General features: G+C 36.6%; 1 protein-coding gene across 1 annotated transcript in view; it reads right to left on the bottom strand.

Moving 5' to 3' along the window:
• Positions 1-19,294, bottom strand: part of LOC124521067 (transmembrane protease serine 11D-like) — a 56,622-nt gene extending 37,328 nt beyond the window's left edge. The window contains exon 1 of the mRNA XM_047092246.1: positions 19,188-19,294. Coding sequence (XP_046948202.1) covers positions 19,188-19,294 — 107 coding nt within the window. The remainder of the gene's footprint in view (positions 1-19,187) is intronic.
• Positions 19,295-24,110: the final 4,816 nt, after the last annotated feature.

The raw sequence follows: 24,110 nt of genomic DNA on the forward strand, positions 1-24,110 counted from the left end.
TGGCAATAATTTCCATTATGTGAAAGAATGGAGGAAAACAGTGACAGGGTAACTGCAAATTCAGATGCACATGATATGTATATAAAGGACTTTTAGACAATTTTGTGTCCTTTTAAATAAGATTTCAGATATCTTGGTAACAAGGGTTTGGTCCACAGTTGTCTTCTCCTACGAAGCATTCTTCCTGAGTAATCATACTTTATGTCATGGTTTTAGCAAACGTTCTATAGGATAATATTTTCTAGGATAGATCTTTAGCCCAGACCTCTGTTTTTGAGCTCCATGCCATTACTGCCAATTATCACCAGACACCTTATGGATGTTTTAAAACCTCCTTAAATATAACAGTTCAGTTCAAAACTGAATTTTCTCCCCAGCACTACACTTACTCTGCACTGTTTCTAAAATTGGTGAATGTCACTGCTATCTACCTTGTATTCTAAGTTGGAGACCTAGGAATTAGCTGCACCTGCTCCCTCTTAGTCACTTTCCACATTCAAGAGATCACCAAACAGTGCTTATCTTATACCTAAATTTTTTTTCCTATTTTAATCTATTTTGTTCTTAATTTTGACTGTTATCACCTGACTTATATTGCTTGAAATGCCTCTTAACTGGTCTCCCTTCTTCCATTAACTACTCAATCATTAATTAGTTAATGCAAGAAGAAACCAGGAGAAGAATGATTTTGGCAGAGGGAACAGCAGGCTCTGAGCCAGGAGCTCACCTGGTAAATCTGAAGAAGCGCAAGGGGGCAGCTGGACTGGGGTGGAATGAGCAAGGTAGAGGTAGAGGGCATGAGAGGGAGATAAGAGTAGGAGTCAGCGGTGGGGCAGATCTTTTAGGGCTTTTCATGTAAGGGCTTAGGTCTGCCTTCTGAGTCAAATAAAAAGTCTTTGAGGTTTTGAGCAAAGGAGTGACATCAGATCTATTTCTTTAATAGGATCACTCTGGGTGATAGGATGGAGGGCAGATAACTTGTTATTCAGTAGTTGAGGTGGGACATGATACTAGTTGAGACAAGCATGGGAGCAGTGGAGGTGGTAAGAGAAATGTCAGAGTTTGGATATATTTTTAATTTAGACCCTAGAGAATTTGCTGATGATTCATTTATGAGATATGGGAAAGGAAGGGCTCTAGACTGAATTCAGGATTTTTGTTTCTTTCTAATCAACCCTTTAAAATCCTTCCAGGGACTTTTTGAATTTAAATCTTAGGTTCTGACTTTCTCCCCCTCCCCTATCCCATTTGAAAATTTATCTATAGCTTGTCAAGCTCCTCAGGAGCATCCAAACCTTCCACGTGGCATTGAAAGCTCTTCATAGTTACCTCTGCAGCTTCATCTTCTGTTGTATCCTCATGTGCCCGCTTAACCCCAGCCAGACCAAATGGGACAGCCACATCAGTGTGATGACCCTTTGTCTAGAAAATGTGATACCTCAACTTCCTGGCAGATTCCCCTTTTATTCTGAAGATAATTTAACCATCTTTATTTTCCCTCCAGGTAGATGCCTTTTTCTCCCCTAGCTTCCCCTCATCTGATCTCATAATGTCCAATGAATTTCCCTCTTCTAGTCCTTATCCCTTCATGTGGGAAACAACGATCTTCTTCCCTGCACCCACCTCCAGGCTGTATCTCATGAAAAGTAGACCTGCATCTTGTCTGTCAGGACATGCCCCATCCCTAGCATAATACCCATCCCAGAGTCGGCATCAGGTTTGTTTATGGAAAAAAATGATGAGTGACACTGCAAAGAAGGATTTAAAAATAATTTATAGTTTGGAAGGACTTCATATAGGATTGTGTGATGTGCATTTTTATTTTAAATACTGACAAAATGTAGATTGGAGAATAATCTCTGCCATCTAATGAGTGCTTACCATGTACCTGGCACTGTATTGACTTTTTCTACATCATTGAATTTAATCCTTGTAAATAACCCTAGTTTACAGATGATGAAATAGAGGCTTACTTACTCAGCTAGTAAATGACAGAGCTGGAATGTGAATCCAGGTCTGTCAAGCTCAAACTGCAAATGTCCACATCAGATGGGAGGAGATTTTTATGTTAATTATCATGTTGTTGTTATCCATTTCTATCCCCTACCTTATTGCTGATGCTAAGAAATGGAAAGTTCAAAATATTTCTATAGACTTTGTGTTATAGGATATACAAACACGTATATTTGAATATATATGTGTGTGTATTTACATTATGTATTGGAGTTATGAAGACTCTGAAATGGTTCCACTAGGCAGGCAGTAGACATCTAATTCAACGTTTTAATTTTTTTAGGTTGAGAAACACTTTGTTCAAACAAGGTCTTGCTTGCAAGTTCAATAATGGAAAACATTAAATGGAATAGCTTTTCTGTTTGAATTTGGGATGGGAGAAAAGGATCCCCTGCTCCTATTTCCAGTAAATTTTCACTGATCTAGTCCAACATTTTTCTTTCTTTCTTTCTTTCTTTCTTTCTTTCTTTCTTTCTTTCTTTCTTAAATTTTTCTGTTCTTGATAAACTTAGGCGCAAGAAAGAGAGACACAAGAGGATTATTCCCATTATACAACTAGATGATGGCAGAGTCATTGACACAGTTTTAAGACTTCTTGAATATATTTATTTCATTAAACCATGGTGCATTCTGAAAACTCTAGGTTAATTTGGAAGATAAGAATCTTATCCTTGAATCACAAACCCACACCACTTTATGTCTGTGTACCTTTGGAATGCACTACGTGACTTTCTTTTAAATCAATGATTTACTTGCCAATTTATTTTTCTCTTGGGTAGCATTGAAATAAGTTTATATTCCTTGGAGATATAAATCACTTTATGCTTCCTGAGGCTACAGAGGCTGGGCAAGTGGTGGAGGACCTGAGCTAACTTATGTAATACTTTGATGAGAATTAGGAAAAGGCAGCTTTTCTGGGACACAGAGACAATTATGAAAGCTGCTCCTTGGGCTGCATGCAGCAACACTCTGGGACAGACAGCTTGCCAGGGAGCACAGCCTCCATCTCAGCTTCGAATCTTCCCCCGAGCCATGCAATTTAGTGCATTGCACAAACTTCACAACTGTATATAGCAGACCTGAAATGATGTGCTGAAGTCCTGGAATCTGTTGTTTGTAGGGAAAGTCAATCCGGGATTCAAATTCTTCTCACCAAATTTGCAAGTTCATATGAACAAATGACTAATAGGTAGACGTGTGTGTGTGTGTGTGTGTGTGGGTGTGGGTGTGTGTGGGTGTGTGTGTGTGTGGGTGTGTTTGAAGTCCTGGAGTTGGGAGTTGATGGTTTGTAAGACCCTGCTGCCAGTAAAGCTAAGAGTGTGGTCTCAATTCCTTCACTGGCTTGTTAAGTTTTTTCTTTCTTAGGACTCAGGCTATACTCTGGAACTCAGCCTCTTTTAAATAAATTGAGGTCATAGGATGAATCCCATGAGAGAGTGTGGCCCCAAGAGGAAAAATCTACCTTTACTGTTGAGGGAAAAAATAAATGCCTTTCCTAATGGTGCTCTATTCATACTTTGTCTAACTGGTCTTAAACTTGAAGGATTCATTTTCATATACTGGAAGTCCATGGGCATTCTTTTTTCATTTTATTATTTTTATTATAGCATTGAAATGTATTTCAAGATAAGTTACCACAATTATTAACTGATTTAGAAAAATTTCACTGGGTCCTAGTGATTGAGGCTGCATTAAACAACTACTAGAGAAAGAAAATATTGTAAATTATACTTCATCATAGTGTATTAAATCTTAATTTATTTGGACACTGCTAAGTTGAAAAATAGTTTCAATTTTGTAATATTTTCAGTTTTGTTAATAGTGTTCACTTTATGTTTCTGTAATAAGTAAGGCAGGCATTTAAATTTTTGTAATTAAAAATTATTTCTTCTTTTGTGAGATTTCCTTTGTTCTAACATCAGCCATGTTTTTGAAATAGAAGATTTGAGATATGAAATATTCCTTTAATTGACTTTAAACTTCTGAGCATAGTGTTCAATTCTCTCATTGTAAAAGAGTTCTAAGGGGAATATGGAAAAAGACATGCAGTTAGGAGATTTACACTGTAGAATCAGTCTTGTGTAATTATTAATAGAAGATGTCTGAAGACTCCTGACTTAGAGAGTCAGTTAAGGACTTGGAGGCATATTCTGTTTACTGCCCTGCTATGCTTAATATACACTCGCTTTTATAAGGAAAGTAATCTTTGCTGGAACTCTACAGCTGCCCAAAGGGTGGGTTCTTGCTTCCATCACTGAGATTATGGAGCCTTCTCAGTGTGCAAATGGGCACAGTGGCATTATGGTAGATGGTAGCGTGGTGTATAAAGGTGAGCTACCTAGGTGATTTGAAAACAACAGAACAGATGGAAATATTTCTTCTCAAACTTCATGATGCTGACATTTTAAGTGTATTTCTCTGGAAATCATCAAATCCACAAAGTTATGGGAGCAATGTTTTGTTGATTCAATCATTAAAGAAGAATATACGCCCAGTGTTTCACCAACAGTCATGACAGAGAAATTCCTGACCCAGGTTACCTATCTACTTGATAATTAATGTTAGGGAGAACCTAGTGTACTATAGAGGGCACTGCTGTTCAATGTTAGTATTCCCTCTGAGTTCTAGAAAGTGTAATTATTGACAGAGCTATTGAACCTAGAGCAGGTTCTAAGCAAGAAACAATTATTTAGTTGAAGATTTGTTTCCTTGTCTATTTTCCTCCAAATAGAATTTTTTTACCTATCTGGTTTGAGTTTTCAATAAACAAGTTTTATTTTCTGCCTTCATTCTCTCCTTTCCCTTCTTTTCCTTTCCTTTTTTTCCTTATTTTTGGCTGAAGATCTGTAACCTTTATTGGCACCAACATTATTTGCCAACTTTCTGAAAATTACAAGGAAATATTCATGGCAGTATAAATATGTGATATTTTATTGTCAAAGTGCTCTTTGGGAAATGAGTAGTTTAAAAAATTTAAACTTAAATGTATCTGTTGCAGTGATGAAAATGTTCTGAAATTGGATTTTGGTGTTGGTTGTACAACTCCATAAATATGCCAGTAACCACTGAATCATACACTTAAACAGGTGATATTTATGTTCTGGAATTACATCTCAATAAAGCTGTTAAAAAATTATATCCATATTTTATTGATTATTAACTTATTGCAATAACAAAATTACCAAACTGTCAGAGAATAATTGACAGAGTGGCTTAAACTCACAGAAGCAGAAAAGTTCTCAATAATCCATTCAGTTCAAGTTTCTTTTTTTTTAAAAAAATTTTTATTAGTTTTCTTTATTTTTGAGAGGCCAAGAGAGACAGAAAGCATATGGGGGAGGGGCAGAGAGAGGGAGACACAGAATCAGAAGCAGGCTCCAGGCTCTGAGCTGCCAGCACAGAGCCCAATGCAAGGCCTGAACTCACGAACCATGAGATCAAGACCTGAGCCGAAGTCAGTCGCTCAACCGACTGAGCCACCCAGGCGCCCCAATTCAGTTCAAGTTTCAATGCCATTGCCATGCAATTTTCAGTGAAGTATTGGAATACAGTGGTGTATTATTGTTGATAGCAAGTGATTTGTTACAAATAATAGTTAAAGCATCAGAGTTTTGAAATAATTTACTTCTTACACAATTTAGAGTCGATAATTCTGGCATAACATTCCTCTTACTGATTTGCGTTTTCTTATATTTTTGGGTGGAGTTACAAGTAGTGCATGGTGAATTGCTTATAAGCCTGGTTAGATCCCTGGGGGTGTGTCACACATATTACTATCATATGTCAGGGTGGGGAAAAAAGGCCAAGAAATTCCAGAAAAAAAAAGCTTATATTTAAATTCAAGCTCAGAAGTGACAAAACCCATTTGTTCTTTGCACATTCCCTAATTCTGCTGATTCTTTCTTCCCATATGCACCCTAAGCTGACTAGATATTAGAGTTTTCCCAAGCTTATTTGAGCACAGAAGTATTTATTCCTGAAATACCTAACATTTTGAGGATCACAATGTTCCCAGCACTCAGTTAAGAAAATGCTGCTCTGTGAGTTCTAACTTGCCCAAGGCATTAAGTGTTTCTGCAGGAGAGCATGGTAACTATTGCACTCCCAGCTTAGAAGACACGCTTATTCATATTTAAATATACAAGGAGGCTTCTTGCTGTGCCTCTCTCTCTGTTTTGGATACTTGAGAGACTACCACATAGCTGTTGAATTTCATTGTAGTTGGAGCTGTTTAGTACTTCTTAAAGTTTTTTATAATGTTTATTTATTTTTGAGAGAGAGAGAGAGAGAGAGAGAGAGAGAGAGAGACAGAACGCGAACAGGGGAGGGGCAGAGAGAGAGGGAGATACAGAATCCAAAGCAGGCTCCAGACTCTGAGCGGTCAGCACAGAGCCTGATGTGGGGCTCGAACCCACGAACTATGAGATCAAGTTCTGAAGCTGATCTCAAGTTGGATGAGCTGAAGTTGGATGCTTAAGCAACTGAGCTGAAGTTGGATGCTTAAGCAACTGAGCCACCCAGGCGCCCCCTGAATTGAATTCTAGTGGCTTATTGCCCAGTTTGTCTACAGAAGCAGAGGAAAGAATTGAGATTCTCAGTATTATTTTCCCATGATGGTTTTATGTCATAATGAAATGAACAGAATTCCAAGGTCACTGATCCTAATATTTTTGAGGCCTACACAATAGAATATGTCCCTTGGAGCTTAGGAAAAATGCAGACATATGGTTTATGTTGGGAAACAATATGTATAGTGGGGGTAGAACATTGTTGAAGTGGTCAGAAAAGCTGCTTGACGTGAGGCAAATCACTCCTCTGGACTCCAGTTTTCTCTTTTGTCATTGAACAAACAATCAGTGAATTTACTTGTTACCTTCACACTGTTCTTTCCTCCTTTACAAGGGTGGCTCCTTCTAAATTTCCATGACCACTCTATTAGTAGGTTTTCTTACCTTTACTGCCCACGCTGTTTTTGCAAACACTATTTCTTAAGAAAGTCTGTCTGCTTACAAGGTCCTATCCATCTCCCCATCTTCATATCCCTGCTTCCTAGTAGATGGTAAGCACCATGAGAGGCAGCAGTTAAGAACATAGGTTCTGAAGGTGGACACACTGGGTACAAATTCCACTTCTGCCATTTGCTTACTATATGAACCTGGGAACTCACCTAATTTCTCCTTAATGTCCTTACCTGCAAACTGAAGATACCAGTAGTACCTCCAGACTGTTGTGAGGACAAATGAGTTAAACATTTGTTAACACAGCTAGAATTACATCTGGCATTGGGCCCTGTGTTGGTGCTTGGTCAATCAAATAAATGAGGGCAGGCACTGCTTGTAATTAATTCTCCACTGTATCTCTCAAAGTTTTTAATGGTCTGTTGTTTAAGTGGAGCTGTACAGGGATGGGGCCCTGTTTACTCTGTGAACATGGCTCCTAACATGGGCATGAAGAGCCACACACGTAGGGGTTCTTTTCTGTCTCCTGAACCAATGCATCCATTTACTGGGTTTCTTCTATTTTTATATAAGTATTCAATGAAGCACTAGCCCTGTCCAGAAGCCTGTATTTTTAATTGCTACACAAGTAATATAAGATAATGTAAGATTGGGGCGACTGGGTGGCTCAGTCGGTTGAACGTCCGACTTCGGCTCAGGTCATGATCTCACAGTTCGTGGGTTTGAGCCCCGCATCGAGCTATGTGCTGACAGCTCAGAGCCTGGAGCCTGCTTCGGATTCTATATCTCCCTCTCTCTCTGCCCCTTCCCTGTTCATGCTCTGTCGCTGTCTCAAAAATAAATAAACATTAAAAAAAAAAGACAATGTAAGATAATATCGTACAATAGTGATATGACTTTTGTAATCAGACAGACCAGCTGATGGCTGGCAAGTGATAAAACCTCTCTGGGCCTTAGTTTTTCCTCATTTATAAAATGAAGACAATCACATGCCAAGGAGGGCTGTGAGATTAAATGGGATACTATTTGTAAAAGTATTTAGAACTCTGGCCTGTGTTCAATAAATGGTAAATTCTACATTCTTCTTTTAGGTAGAACCCAGCTTTAGCTGCAAATAATATATCTTTTTTTATAATGTCATTTCTCAAGAGTGGTAACATTCTGTATAATCACAGAATGTTAACAATGGAAGAGAATTTCAGGAATAACCACTCCGACTTCCCGTTATGCAAAAGAATAAACTGATCTACAGAGAGGTTAAGTGCTGCTATGAAGCCTCTTGACTTTGTTTGTCAGTGCCCCTTCTTTGTTATTTTATTGTTTTTTTTGCAACCCAGGACATGGTAGGCACTCTATTAACAGTGTTTATTAAATAAACGTTAGGAAAATCAATAGCTATTGAATACTTACAATACTTACAATGCCCTTCTGCTAGGCATTGGGGACATCTTAAAAATGGCCAAAGACAGGCAGTCCTGTCTTTCTGAGGAAGGCTAGGACATATCTGGTAACAGCGTTTGGTACTATTGACAGTTCCTTTTTTTATTGAAACACTGTCTTTTTTTTTCTCCCATGATTTCACACTCTAGCTTTCTGGTTCCTCCTCTTAAATGTCTTGTTGGCTGCTTCTCCTGTATTCAGCCTTAGGTGTCTTATGTTTCTTCATGTTCTGTCTGGGTGTTCTCTTTTCTCTCTAGCTGATCTCATGCAATCAGCTTCAATTACCATCTAAACCAACAGCTCTCAAGTGTTTGTGTGCATGAGAATCAACTGAAAAGCTTGGAAAAACAAAAGATTCCTGTATCCAATATCCAGGTAAACTGTTTCAGTGGGTCTGGTCTTGCTACTCAGAAACCTTCATTGTTTTTTTTAATTTTTAAATTTTATTTAAATCCAAGTTAGTTAACGTATAGTATAATAATGATTTCAGGAGTAGAATTTAGTGATTCATCTCTCAAATATAACACTTAATTGCCTTAGGGGATTCAGATGGAGATTATACACTCTGAAATATTATACACTCTGAGAAACACTGATCTACACATGATTTTCAAGCCAAAGTCTTCAACTACATCCTTTACATATTCTCACTTGGTGTCTAGAACTCAGCATTTCTAAAGCTGAATTTACTGTCTTCTCCCTTCTAGCACTTGTAACCTGTTTCTGCCCCATCAAACAGCCCATTGTTGGCATTTCTTTTTCAGTAAATGATACCAATATCTCTCAAGTTACTCATGTAGAAAAACCGAAAGTCCTACTCAACACCTCTCTCTCTCTCTTTTTTTTTTTCAAATTTGCCTTTTCATGTTTTTTATTTATTTTTATTTTTTATATAATTTATTGTCAAATTGGTTTCCATACAACACCCAGTGCTCATCCTCAACACCTCTCTCATCCCCAGTCAAGTGCCAGTGCCATCCTTTCTGCTTCTTATGTCTGTTTTATCGGCACTCCCACCACATTTGTCCATTCCATCTTCATTTTTTTTTTTTTTTCTGAAATACTGCACTAGCCTCCAACTGGTCTTCCTTCATCAATGGGTGTCTCTCCTTTCCCCAAGGATCATTCCCTGCAGACAGCCAGAATGGTCTTTTAAAAATCCTAGCATAGTAATATCTCTGCCCTCACCAAACCTTTAACAGTTTTACATTTCTATCAGGATATAATCCCAACTCCATTTTATAGTGTTTAATGACTAGCATAATCTGTTTCATGCCTGCACTTAAGTTTCTGATTAAATAATACTCCCTTAGAGAAACCTTCCATAAATGGCTAGTTTCCTCTATTACAATACTTATTTTAATATCATCCTATTAAAAAAGTAAAAATGAGACCACATATTTTCATATCAATCACTATAAAGGTTGTCTCCTGGCCAGAAAGTTTGTGATTTTCAACAAAGACTACCTTTTGCTCTGTTGAGATTTCCATAGAATAAATATGTTCAATGAAAATTGCTTCAATTTATCTTAATTAATAAAAGCCACCCCCAAGCTTTTTTCTGTAGTACTTACCACAACTATAATTAGATAGGTACTTGCTTGTTTAAATTTTTTAGTGCCTGTCTTACCAATAAACAACATGAAAGCAGGGTCAAGTCCTTTCAGTTCCATTCTGTATGTCTAGCACCCCACACGGTTTCAGTGCCACTATTAGCCACTGAAAAAGTGGGTATTTTTTAAATGGATGAATAATGAATGAATGAATGCAGTATCCTTTATGGAGTATAAATATCACAAAAGACTTAAAGATAAAGTGCATGGATATGTAGGATTCAAAATGGCTTATTTTGCCACATTGAATTAAAACTTGTTTTCAAGCAAGAACATTTTGGGTTTCCCAATGAATGATTGAAGACTTGAGGGAACAGTACTTGCCCTTGGAAACCATAAGCTTACATAGTAGTGAAAACCGTGGAACTAGTTGGAATCATACAGAAAGTAAGTATAGCTACAGAAGAGAAACTGTACCTCAAATTACTCAGAATTTGGGCAATAGGAAAATGAAAATAATCCAATAACATAAATTCAGAAAGTTTGACCAATGGGATAGGATTAAATTCAGGAGACAATGGTGTTTTGGAAGCTTTATGAAGATCGTGTTTCAAGGAAGGAATGATCTACTCTGGAGCTATTAAGTAAAAATGAGTGTTGAGACCTGACCATTGGATTTTGCAATGCAGACAATCTCTGAAGATCTGGACAAGAGCTATTTCAGAGCCGTAGGGAAGAGAAACTTTTTGCAGTGAGACAAGAGAGAGTAGGTTAAAGATAAATATGCACACACTCTGTGACACAGAAAATCCATTTTCAGGAGAAACTCTTGCACACTTGTACCACAGGATTCATTTGAGAATGTTTAAAGCTACAGTATTTGTAATGGCAAAATACCATAAGGGTGGCTATGTAAGTTAGAATATATTCTTACAATGGAATATCATATTGCTTGTGAATGAATAAATTATTACTACCTACTTTATTAAAACATAATTTTGATTCCATTTATATTAATTTAAATGTAGGTAGAACTAAATTATATGTTATTTGGGGATCTATCTATGAGCAGTAAAATCACAAAAATCAAGGACATTTAGATAACATGCCAGATAACAGATTGGGCCAGGTCGGGAGAACACAGTCAGTAGACAGGATGCAGTTGGGGAGGGGCCACAGTCTTCAAAAATACTGGTGATGCTATTTGTCTTAATAAATGGTGACTGCCTTGAGGTTCATTTTAAAAATTAGTCTTTATGCAATATATTTCACAATAAAAAATTAAAAAAAGAAAAGTAGTGAAGAAGGAAATAGAAATGGAGGCAGTGTGTCTAGACAAACCTTTGGCAGAGTTTTGCTGTTGAAGGGAGGAAATGAGAAATAAAGCACCAGCTGGAGAGGGAATGTAGGTCTAGGAAGGATTTTTTTTGTTTTTTGTTTTTTAAACTGGAAATCGTATGGGAGTATTCCAGCAGAGAAACAAATGGTAAGCTTTAATTCATTCTTTGTAATATTAAACTCAGGCAGATATCCTGGCTAAGAAGTAAGATTGTCTGGGTAAAAATTTGTCTAGATTAGAAAAAATATGTTCAATGGCTGTTTTTAATATATTTCCTTAAAGCTTGAGGTTACTTATCCTTTTATTAATCACTGAAACACTTGTTCATATCTCTGGCAAATGGATACTATAAGTATTCAATAGAATCTGCCATTTTCTTTCTGCTGAGTTAGTCATCCATGTGTAAACTTTCCCAAAGTCAATCTTATTTTCAGTCATTTTGGATAGTTATCCAATGAATGGCTTTAGACTTGGAATGGTGCTTCTATTTTACATATCATGAACATATGCTATATTTAGACTTAAAGCATACTTTGAAAAACTGTGACGTTTTCTTTGCTCAAGAGAATGGGATCCTTGTAGTTGGAGAAATTGGATTTAAGGAATTGGATTGAATATCTTTAAGTTTCCTTATAATAGTAGGTGTTGATTCATGACTTATTTTAGGGGTATCAACCGTAGCCATGTTGGGGGCTGAAGCAGCATAAAATCAGGTAAGTAACAAATTTCTAGGAAATAACTTGGCAGTTCCTTCTAGAGGACAAATTGAAAATGGACATGAGAGGGGCGCCTGGGTGGCTCAGTCGGTTAAGTGTCTGACTTCAGCTCAGGTCACAATCTCTCAGTCCGTGAGTTCGAGCCCCGCATGGGGCTCTGGGCTGATGGCTCAGAGCCTGGAGCCTGCTTCCGATTCTGTGTCTCCCTCTCTCTCTGCCCCTCCCCGATTCGTGCTCTGTGTCTCTCTGTCTCAAAAATAAATAAAAACGTTAAAAAAATTTCTTGTAAGAAAATGGACATGAGAGAATTTGTTGGAGAATATATGATCCTAGGTGACTAATTGTAGCCTACCTCCTATGTATTGTAATGCCATGTCCCCACCTCCCAGCATGTACCACCATTAGAAAAAGTCTGGCCAAGTGTGGCAAGTGTTTTGGTACGCAGCCTGGGGTTTTGTGGGCAAAAACGTGAACTTTAAGTTCACTATTTTTGGGTGCTGTGTCTGTAAAGATAAGTTGATACCCACTTGTCTAATTTCTATTAAGACATATATTCTTTGCTAATGATTTATAATTTAAAGCATGGTTTATGAAAGTTAAAATAGCAATTTGTAAAGCAGGATTGAAGCAACAGGCAGAGTTTGGAATATGTTTTTGACAGTTATGGCTTTTTCCTCCTACTTTTGTCTCATGTTGTTTCGAGCTGGTAGAAGGCAGAGCACCTGATTGGCTTCGGCATGTCTGTTTAGACAGTTCATTGTATCACAAGCACAGACAAATGGGAAGAAAATGGAAATAGGATCTGTTATGGTTTAAGGCTTTCTGCTAAGACTTGTCTGTTCCTGAGCTGAGATATGCTCCCTTACCTTTAAGTCTTTCCTTAAACTACATTCTGAATTCCAGCTTGTAAATCTTTATCCTGTTTTCCAAACTGTATTTCATACTTTTTATGTAATCTAGTGGACATAGATAGACACTCCTTGTGTAAACTTGACAAAATCTGGAATACCCAAGGATTTAAAATGAATAATTATTATATCATGATAACATAGCTGTGCAGATTCTTGGGCCCTGTGGTAGGATTTCTTTCTTTGGAGAGGGGTGAACAAGGTAGATGAAGATAGGAACACAGCATTTTTGCAACCTTTAGGAAAGGACAACCTGGAGGGGTCTGGGGGGTTAATGTATATATAAAAGTAATCAAACCATCCAAGAGAGCCCATTCTCAACCAAAATATATCACAGAATTTACCTAGAAATATACCAAAAATTCCCTAAAAATTGCCTACAATTACCTGAAAAACATATTACACACTTTTATTTCCCTTCTTTTACCCAATTTGGATACCATGCTTTTTCAGAGCATATGAAGGAATTGGAAAATCGTGGAGTTTGAGATTTAAATTGGAGATAGTATGGCATGACTTTATGCTGATGGGAATATTCTAGCAGAGAAGGAAACTGTATGTTTTAATTCATCCCTTGTAATGTTAAACTCAGGCAGATGTCTTGGCTTTAAAGTAAAATTGTCAGAGTGAAAATTTGCCTAATTTTTAACTCCCCAGCCCATTTGAATACTCTTTCACCTTTCCACTGAGAAGTCTGCTCTTTATTCAGGTTGACAGAAGGCACTAGTTTTTAGGCATGGATCCTCAAATTGGTAGATGAGAATCCATAAACTATTTTCAAAATTTCATCAATTTGGCATGGTAACTTTGATGATCTCATTCTCATAAAAACCAACCAATCCATGGGATGCCTGGGTGGCTCAGTTGGCTGAGCATCTGACTCTTGATTTCAGCCCGGGTCATGATATATGAACCCAACCAATCCATGAACAAAACTAATTGGTAATTATATATATTTTAGGTTAAAAAAGGAGCACAGATTGATTTTTTGTAGTGCAGGCTATTTAAAAGATAAAATATTTCAGACTGATCTGTAGAAATCAAGGCTTCAAAGAAGAGTCTTTGTGATTGGAAAATTTGGTTCTGATTGAGTGTCGTATTTCACGTAGGGTGGATCAATTTAGGAATTAGATCGAGGTATTCTGAAATTGTACATCTCTTTTATTATTTGCATTGTTTTTATATCTTTCTATATTTTCCTTTGAATGATATTTTGATGCACCTTTAGCTCCTTATAAGGGCCAATTTTTGAAAAATTAGAGAAATTTCTTTACAAAATTAAAATAAAAATGTTTCAGCCAAATGCATTTCAAACTGTATTTTGATTACCAAAACAATGTTGCATTGTTATAGATAGTTTAAAAATAATGGAAAAAGGTAATTAATAAGCTTACCACTTTAATACAACAAGCATGATTAGTAGTAGAGCTCTGTGATGTGATAGTCCATGAGTAAATACAACTCTGTGACTTTTTGCATACAGTGAGGACAGATACAATGTATAAATTCAGAGATTTTAAACCCTTTTAATGAATTCATCATATCCATTGAGTATGAAATTATTTTATTTATATATTATTCTTTATTGTTGTTAGAAACTTACATGGTTACCTATTTTTCATTTGTGTATTTATATATATTCAAATGCACATAATTGTATATATATTTTATTAAAATGATCTAAGTTTTCATTGAGTTTTCTAAAGTTTGGTAGATTTAAAGTAAACTCAACTACACTTACTGTAGCCAATCTATTGCTAATGTTTTTATTTAGCACATTTTTTAGATGACTTTTTAAATGGCTTAGTATCAGGTTTTTCTGTGTTCATGGAAAAACAAAATGAACAATAGGTATAATCATAGATACACATATAAACATATCAAATTGTATAGTGATTTTTGAGATTGTACGATCTGATTTTGGATTAGACCACAGTTTGTTGCTCCTTTATGTAAATGTGTATGAAAATAAATATTAATTAAAAAGAAAACTGAACAAGTACTATTTTTTTCTTAAGTATCAATAACAATTTACTTGAAAATAAGGATATGGTAAGTTTATGAAAAGTAAACAAATACTATCTTATTTTCTTAAAGAAGACTTCAGGTTTCAGGTTCATTACATATAGCTAGTAGCTATACAGAAGTCAAAATACAGAATCATGGAAAAATTCTAAAACAACAGAAGAATTTTTTACTGATTACATTTTTAAAATCCACTCATCACTTTTTGAAAAGTTAAGCATGAGAAAACAAAAACATTTCCTTATTTAAAGATATGTTTTCATAATCCTAAGCCGTCTCTTTAGGTTTACTAATTTTGTAAAAAAAAAAATCAGTCAGCCAAACACCTTTTTTAAACAACATCAAACATATTATGTAAACAATATCTATAAGTTTCAGTGAAGTTTCTGGAAAAGATTGTTAGACACAGCCAAAATTTCTTCAGCTTCTGTATGTTTTTCACATCCTCTAAGATATAATAAAACTTCTAAAACTACAGAGACAAAAATGGGACTTACCTATACATTTTAATCCTTAATAATGAAGAGGTCCTTTCTTCTGCCTATCCAACTTCTCTGAGATTTCTACTCAAATGAATGACTCTATGTATTATGTGTGATCTTTGAAGGAGCTGAAAACAAAGGAGGAAATCCCACGTAATTAAAATCTAACTTGTTAAACAAGTCTGAAGGAATCAACTTGAACCAATAGTATGACTTGTAGAATGGAATCAGAAACAGGGAATTTCACAAATCAGTAAGAATTTTATTTATTCTGGTAAATTGTGACTAAACATGATAACAGGTGATAGATATTTTGTTTTGCAAAAGCTTGCGACTACTCCACACGCTCTAGTCATTTTTTAATTCAAGAGTTTATGACACTCTTGCCTGTGTTATATTGTTATACACTTCCTTCTTTGCCACAGCAAGCTGAGGATGATCAGAAAATATTTTCCAAGCACTAATGGGTAGTACTACCTCCGAATTCCCCATCTCTGTTATAAAATACTGTTTTTCTCACGGAATATGAAACAGAGATTCAGAGAAGTAATTGAATAGGTGTAAAAGTTGTGGGATAGGCAAGCAGAATAGTTGGAACTAAAATTAACTTTGTCTTTTTCCAAGTATGTGTTTTGAAATAAATATTCTAACTCTCTACTGCTAGCAGATGAGTAGATAGCAAAACATAGAAAAAGCAAGCGTGGGGTGAGGGTAAGGATGGAGAATGTCGGCAGTGTTTGCAGGCAAGGGCAGAGCCCATGAAAACACAGAGGCAGGAACAGCATGGAAGTAGAAAGGACATTTCTATCACATGTGTTGGGAAGAAGTAGGAAATATACCTGGAAGGTTGTGCTGAGGTTACTTTGTGAGAAATACTGCATGCTAAAGAATCAGAATGTGTAATTGAATTAGATCAGGTATTAAAACTTAAATTTTAGTCTTAGCTTTTTTGCCAACTAACTGTAGCCTAAGAAGAAAAATCACTTATTCCTTTATGAATATCATCAACTTACTGAGAAAGCTAAATCAGAAGGTTTTAGAGGATTCTTTTCAACTCAGATTCTGTGCCTTTGTCTTGTAAATCACTGATAGCTAATGGCTAATGAATTCACTCCAGGACTTCAACTAGACAAGTGTTCAGTTTCTTACACATTTTTTTTTATATAATGTGCAAATCAGACAAGAGGGACAGGAAGGAGTGGGCTCCTCTCTACTGTTCTACCCTTCACTTACATATTTCCATCGGATCCTATATCTCATGTCTGATATTCTGGGGTTTTTTTGTTTATTTTTGGTTTTTTGTTTTTTTAGTAAAAACAAAATTTTTTATAACTTTTGAACAAAGTTATCTAAACAAACCATTTCATTTTACATATTAATCTTTAAGTACTTTTAACATGTACAAGTTTTTTCATATAGTTATATCACAGTATATAATTTTGTATTATGCTCTTTATACCGAATGTTATTTCTATAAGCATATCCCTGTGTTATTACATTTTTATTTCTAGTAGTTATATATACTATTTTAGTATCTGTATATGTACCTAATAGTTGTATAAAATGTACATTATAATTTTTTATTTTGATGTAATTTCAAACTGAAAGAAAACTTGGCAGATGTAGTACATAGATTCATCAGTTATTACCAATTTTAATGGCTCCAATTTAAAGGGTGAATCATCTTATACTGAATAGATTTATCATAAAATACTAAAACCATCTCCCAATGTATTTAGATGTTTTCTTTGTTTTAACTGTAGGTGATTCTTTCAATGATCACCTTCACCAATATACTTTTTATTTTTCACTACACTGCTAAATGTTTCCTTGAAATAAGTGGAAAGGAAAAGTAACTTATTGGACTAAATTATATAAATATTTTAAGGACTTTTAAAAATTTACTTAAAAAATTTTTTTTTCAAGGATATGAAATATTCTGGTTTTTGTTGACAGCACTTTCCCCCAACTGCACATGCTTGCTTTTCTCTATCTTTGTATTACCTGGAGTACTTAGCAAAGGCCTTTTTTAGTGAGTAGGTGCTTAGTCAACATATATTACTTAAATGTCCAGTAACTGAATATATTAATGCAGATCCTGGTGCCCTATCACAGATTCACAGCAGAACTTGGGAGTGAGTCAGGGGAGCGGCGTAAGGAAAAAAAAAAAAAACTGCATTCAGTCTGAAAGTGACTTCCTGCTTGCCTGTGATGAGCTCAACACAGAAAAAGAGGTGGGGCATGAAATTATGGTTTGTGAGGCAAAGGAATTGCTCTTAACAGGGGCTAGGTCAAAAGATGTTGAATCTTAATCTTCAAATCCTCAGGGAGTGGCAGGATAGGTCTTGACTTTTCTATTCTTAACAAATAGCCATTGCAAGAATAAAGCATATAGGCTGACATTATAGAAAAATTATCAGACTCTTCTTCCTCCATGTCATTGGCTTGATTTTATTACTCCAGTTTTGCATTTACAAAACCAAGACAACCTGACTTAGGAGGACTGACCTGAACAGGCTTCAGGGAACTAGATCATTTGTTTTAGGGGAGAAGAAATCATGCGGTGTATGAGCTATCAAGGTTGCTTCTTTTGCCTGCCTAGGCTGAGGCAGAGAGATCCTGGTAAAGACAGAATCTCCAAATATGCAAATGTGTGTTAATAAGCCTTGCTCTGACAGATGTATGAATCATTGAATGGAGCCCGTCATAACAATATGAGCAGAGAAAATAACCAAAAAGCAGATGATCTAAGAAGGTGTGGACCACTGGTGTTTTCTTTCAATTTAGAGTTTGTTTTGTCTTTAGGTTCAGGGCAGCACAGTCATATGGCTATGGTTGGTAATGAATGCGTCATGACTCTCTCACAGAATTGTAACATAGATACAAAAAGAAAGATAGTGAATTTTCCCACTTTTTGGAAGTTGTAAAATGTTATTTAAATATGCATGTTAACATTTATTATAAATGTAAATTTTAGAATAAGCAGAAGAACCTAGATTTGATCCAGGTGTATTCTGACCTCAAAGAGTGTACTGTTTCTACCACAATGTGCCATTTGAATAGACAAAAGCCTTTGAAACATAGTGGGATATACTTATTCCCTTACTTCCAACTATGTATAAGTGATAATATGTAAAATTAAACTTGGCCACACATACAAAATCCAATTACCTGATTTTGTAAGGCCTCACAAAAGGAGGTGGTTAGGGTATGAACTCTGGATTGGTTGGTTTGCATATGAAGGACTCCCTCACGGTGGAGTCATTTGCTGTCTCTAGGTACTAGCTAGCCCTGGGAGCAGCAGTCCCTCTAGGGTTAGCAAAGCCCCAGATATCAAAGCACCAGAGTAAAAAGATATGCTTAAGACAACCTGACACTCTGAAACTGCTAGTTTTGTCAAGTTTTGCCTCATTTTTCAAGGCAAGGGCATTTTCTTCTCAGTGGTTACTCAACCAATGACTGAGCAAGAGGGTGATGTAAGATTACTGCCATTTCCATGTAATGTAAATTTATCTAACAAGTAACATTTACCCCAGAGTTCCCAGCTGGTCTGGCAGAGATTTTATTGGATAGGCATTACTCCCCTGACAATACAGCTTCCTCCCTTTTCCTTTAATAGGTGTTACTTTTCAATAAGCCTTTGTACTTTGTCTCAGTGTTTGTTGTCCAGAAAATTCAACTTGTGAAAGGTAGTACTGAGAGAGCTCCAGGAAAACAGGCAATAAGATGAGATTTGTGGACTGGATCACTCACCACCCAGATGGTAATGAGGACTCGGTGGTAGGTGGCACGCTGACAGCCTGTAGCACAGGTGGTGATGTGATATTAAAATTCTCACCACCGGTGAGCTGGGCCAGCATTACAGTAGAGGTGAATGCATAGGCCAGTGTGTTGATTCATGTATTTGAAAGGAATGGGGTGGGGAGTAGACATAAGGACAGTGGAATTGCATGGTTGCTGGTAGGCTGTATGTATGCCCCATAATGCAGTAGTAACGATAATGGAAAGTTGAGGGACATTAATGTAATTGAAAACTGAGTATGAGATCCAAAGTTTCTCTTTGGTCGATTATTAGGAAACCCTCATCTCATGTAGTAAGTAAGTGAGTAGGAAAAAACTGCATACCAAGCACAGGATTGGATAGAGTGCCTGAACTCCCATGATTGTTGAATGCTCAACAGAGAGAGGTCTGTTATTCCAAAGTCAGAGTCCTACCTGGGAAAACTTGGGACCTGACACATGGAATGTAGTTATTTGGCTAGACATCCCTGAAGATTTTGATCTGCAGACTTCTTTTGAGCCTTCTGAATTTTCATAAGTGGGTCTTCTCTGTCTTTTGAGAGTTAGTATTCTGCAGAGACACTGCAGAGGCCTTTTTCCTACAAGGTGATAGCTATCCTCTTCAGGAGCTGCATGTATCTCCTTTCCTGGATGCTAGGCCTCTTACCAATGTTAAGTTGCAACATAAACATCTGGGAATGTGTTGGGCCTAAAGAGAGAGGAAAGTATGTATATTACAAAGAAGTTGCAAAAACTGGCAGCAGGTGCTAGCAGGTGCTGTGGGTGTACGTTCTGTTTGACTGGATTTGGAAGGTGCTTGAGCAACTGTTCCGGTACATAAGGCTGGTTAAGGAAGGGATGATTGACTTGGGGCAGTCTCTCAGTAGACAGGACATAACACCTGCCAAGCAAGGTACAGGGGATGGTGTCAATTTGCTGCTGGGGTGGCTCCCAGAAGTCTAGAAAAAGCAATGGCCCATGTTAAACAAGGTTGAAATTCTAGAATTTTAATGGGAGATAGTAGAGGTCAAGGGATTAAAAGGCTCAGAGAAGTAGGCATGGTGGAATGGATATATTATGCAAAGCTTCATTAGAAAATCATGTTTCATGGGAAGGCCCAGGTAATATATCATTCACCAAGGCCATCAGGAATGTGCTAGTGAGAAGGGTACCAGTAGGGAATCAACTTGCTCCATTTTTCCTGGAACTGTCCAGGCTTTAAAACTGAAACTCTAGCATTCTGGAAACCCAATCTTAGGTAAACTGGCACAGATGGTCACTCTAGTGCAGTATCACTAAGTTTTGGCATGATGGGTACATAAATGAGATGGCTACTATGGGAGAAATGGGGGCTGTGTATGGGCCCAAACAGCATTTGCTCCCACCTGCCTCAGTTCTTTTTTTTTTTTTTTTGCTATGAAATCTGTTCTCTTCAGGTTATGACTAAGTGTAATTTGAGGTGTGACATGGGTGGACTTGTTTTTTCTTCTGTCATATCTTTTGTATCTCTCTCTTCTTTTTTTTTTTTTAATTTTTTTTAATGTTTATTTATTTTTGAGACAGAGAGAGAAGGAGTGCAAGTGGGGGAGGGGCAGAGAGAGAGGGAGACACAGAATCTGAAACAGGCTCCAGGCTCTGAGCTGTCAGCACAGAGCCCGACGTGCGGCTCGAACCCACAAACCGTGAGATCATGACCTGAGCTGAAGTTGGACGCTTAACCGACTGAGCCACCCAGGCGCCCCTGTATCTGTCTTTTCTAAAATGAAGGATTCTTGAGTAGTAATAGAACATTTGTTGGTATTTAAAATTGATATTAAAATTATATCAAAGACAGTATAAAAATCCCACAAGAATTTGTAGATGGTTCTTGCTTAGTGTTAAGAAAGTATTGTTTAGAAGATTTTTGTCTAATATCAACAATGACATGAAAGATAGCAAAGACGATGAAAAAATAAAAGGAATTTAATTATAATCTTAAGTCTGAGACAATGCCTCATCATATATTGACTTGAATATATGGTAATATTTTTAAAGTAGTTATTTTTGAATAATATATCGATAGCTGTGCAGTGTTGTAATTTAAGGGCCCTAGAACCTATTAAGTTATGGGTATGGATTCCCATGGTGAGTAGCTTTCCTAAAACCCTGTTGGGAACCCCATGACATCCTAGAAAAGCACAAACCAGTCCTCTGGAAAAGGAGAGATATCACTGGAGAGGAGGGAAAAGACGGAGTGTTGTGGAAGATGAAATTACATTAAGTATTGGCACAAAACTTTTTTCACTTTTGTTTTTAGATGCTTTAAGAAAACAATTTATGTATATTTAAAACAGTGACTAGACCATTATGAATACAATGTTGAAAATCTTCCCCAAAGGAGGGAAGTACATAGAAATATTAGTAAGCTTTCTGTTGCTCTGGGGATGGGCATGTATTTGGGGAATAAAATATAATTAAGAAATTAGCCAGGCAATATAAGAAAAAAAGTGGTAGAGAGAAAGGTGACAGAAGTTGTACTAAACATAAAATTATGCTAATATATATGAGTGGTTTCAAAGGATATAGTATGAAACAAAGTCTCTTCTGACGGTTTTAAAAGGAAAAGAAATTTAAAGAGAAGAACTATCATCAAGCAAACATACAAAGTGGGTAGGGGTAGGTATCCAAAGCAACAAAGGGAACCAGGGCAAAGAGGGTAATTTGTGTTGATAAAAAGTACACAAATATATCACAATTAGAAAATTGAGAACAATAATGTAATAATAACAGACATTGAAGAGATAAGAAATGATAATATGTGAAACTATACTAAAAATATTTAGCCTTCAGAAAATAGATTTCTGAAAAAAAAAAGAAAATTATTGAAATTGATTCAAGAGCTAGGGATCTTGGACAGGAAAACAACTCTACAATAAATGAAAAACATAAAAAAAATTTTTCTAAAAGATCTGGACTCCTAATGTTTCAGGAAACAGTTACTTTTTATGCTTTTTTTTTGCAAATTCTTTTTTTAATTTTTTATTTTTTAAAATTTACATCTAAATTAGTTAGCATATAGTGAAACAATGATTTCAGGAGTAGATTCCTTAATGCCCCTTACCCATTTAGCCCATCCCTCCTCCCACAACCCCTCCAGTAGCCCTCAGTTTGTTCTCCATATTTATGAGTCTCTTCTGTTTTGTCCCCCTCCCTGTTTTTATATTATTTTTGTTTCCCTTCCTTTATGTTCATCTGTTTTGTCTCCTAAAGTCCTCATATGAGTGAAGTCATGTGATTTGTGTCTTTCTCTGACTGACTAATTTCACTTAGCATAACACCCTCTAGTTCCATCCACGTAGTTGCAGATGGCAAGATTTCATTCTTTTTGATTGCCGAGTAATACTCCATTGTATATATATACTACCCCTTCTTTATCCATTCATCCATCAGTGGACATTTGGGCTCTTTCCATACTTTGGCTATTATCGATAGTGCTGCTATAAACATTGGGGTGCATGTGTCCCTTTGAAACAGCACACCTGTATCCCGTGGATAAATGCCTAGTAGTGCAATTTCTGGGTAGTAAGGTAGTTCTATTTTTAGTTTTTTGAGGAACCTCCATACTGTTTTCCAGAGTGGCTGCACCAGCTTGCATTGCCACCAACAATGCAAAAGAGATCCTCTTTCTCCGCATCCTTGCCAACATCTGTCATTGCCTGAGTTGTTAATGTTAGCCATTCTGACAGGTGTAAGGTGGTATCTCATTGTGGGTTTGATTTGTATTTCCCTGATGATGAGTGAAGTTGAGCATTTTTCATGTGTCGGTTGGCCATCTGGATGTCTTCCTTGGAGAAATGTCTATTCATGTCTTTTGCCCATTTCTTCACTGGACTCTTTGTTTTTTGGGTGTTGAGTTTGATAAGTTCTTTATAGATTTTGGATACTAACCCTTTATCTGGTATGTCATTTGCAGATATCTCCTCCCATTCTGTTGGTTGCCTTTTAGTTTTGCTGACTGTTTCCTTCACTGTGCAGAAGCTTTTTATTTTGATGAGGTCCCAGTAGTTCATTTTTGCTTTTGTTTCCCTTGCCTCCAGAGACGTATTGAGTAAGAAGTTACTATGTGAAAGATCAAAGAGGTTTTTGCCTGCTTTCTCCTCGAGGATTTTGATGGCTTCCTGTCTTACATTGAGGTCTTTCATCCATTTTGAGTTTATTTTTGTGTATGGTGTAAGAAAGTGGTCCAGGTTCATTCTTCTGCATGTCGCTGTCCAGTTTCCCCAGCACCAGCACTCTTTGCTGAAGAGACTGTCTTTATTCCATTGGATATTCTTTCCTGCTTTGTCAAAGATTAGTTGGCCATATGTTTGTGGGTCCAGTTCTGGGTTCTCTATTCCGTTCCATTGATCTGAGTGTCTGTTCTTGTGCCAGTACCATACTGTCTTGGTGATTACAGCTTTGTAATACAGCTTGAAGTCCTGGATTGTGATGCCTCCTGCTTTGGTTTTCTTTTTCATGATTGCTGTGGCTCTTCAGGGTCTTTTCTGGTTCTATACAAATTTTAGGATTATTTGTTCTAGCTCTGTGAACAATTCTGGTGTTATTTTGATTGGGATTGCATTGAATATGTAGATTGCTTTGGGTAGTATCGACATTTTAACAATATTTGTTCTTCTTATCCAGGAGCATGGAATCTTTTTCCATTTCTTTGTGTCTTCTTCAGTTTCTTTCATCAGCTTTCTATAGTTTTCAGTGTATAGATTTTTCACCTATTTGGTTAGATTTAGTCCTAGGTATTTTATGGTTTTTGGTGCAGTTCTAAAAGGGATTGATTCCTTGATTTCTCTTTCTGCTGCTTCATTGTTGTTGTGTAGGAATGCAACCAAGCTCTGTGCATTGGTTTTATATCCTGCACTT

The sequence above is a fragment of the Lynx rufus genome, unplaced genomic scaffold (genome assembly GCF_022079265.1).
Source record: "Lynx rufus isolate CCGP_SWC_20201006 ecotype Redwood Valley unplaced genomic scaffold, mLynRuf1.p SCAF_3, whole genome shotgun sequence".
Taxonomy (NCBI): Eukaryota; Metazoa; Chordata; class Mammalia; order Carnivora; family Felidae; genus Lynx; species Lynx rufus.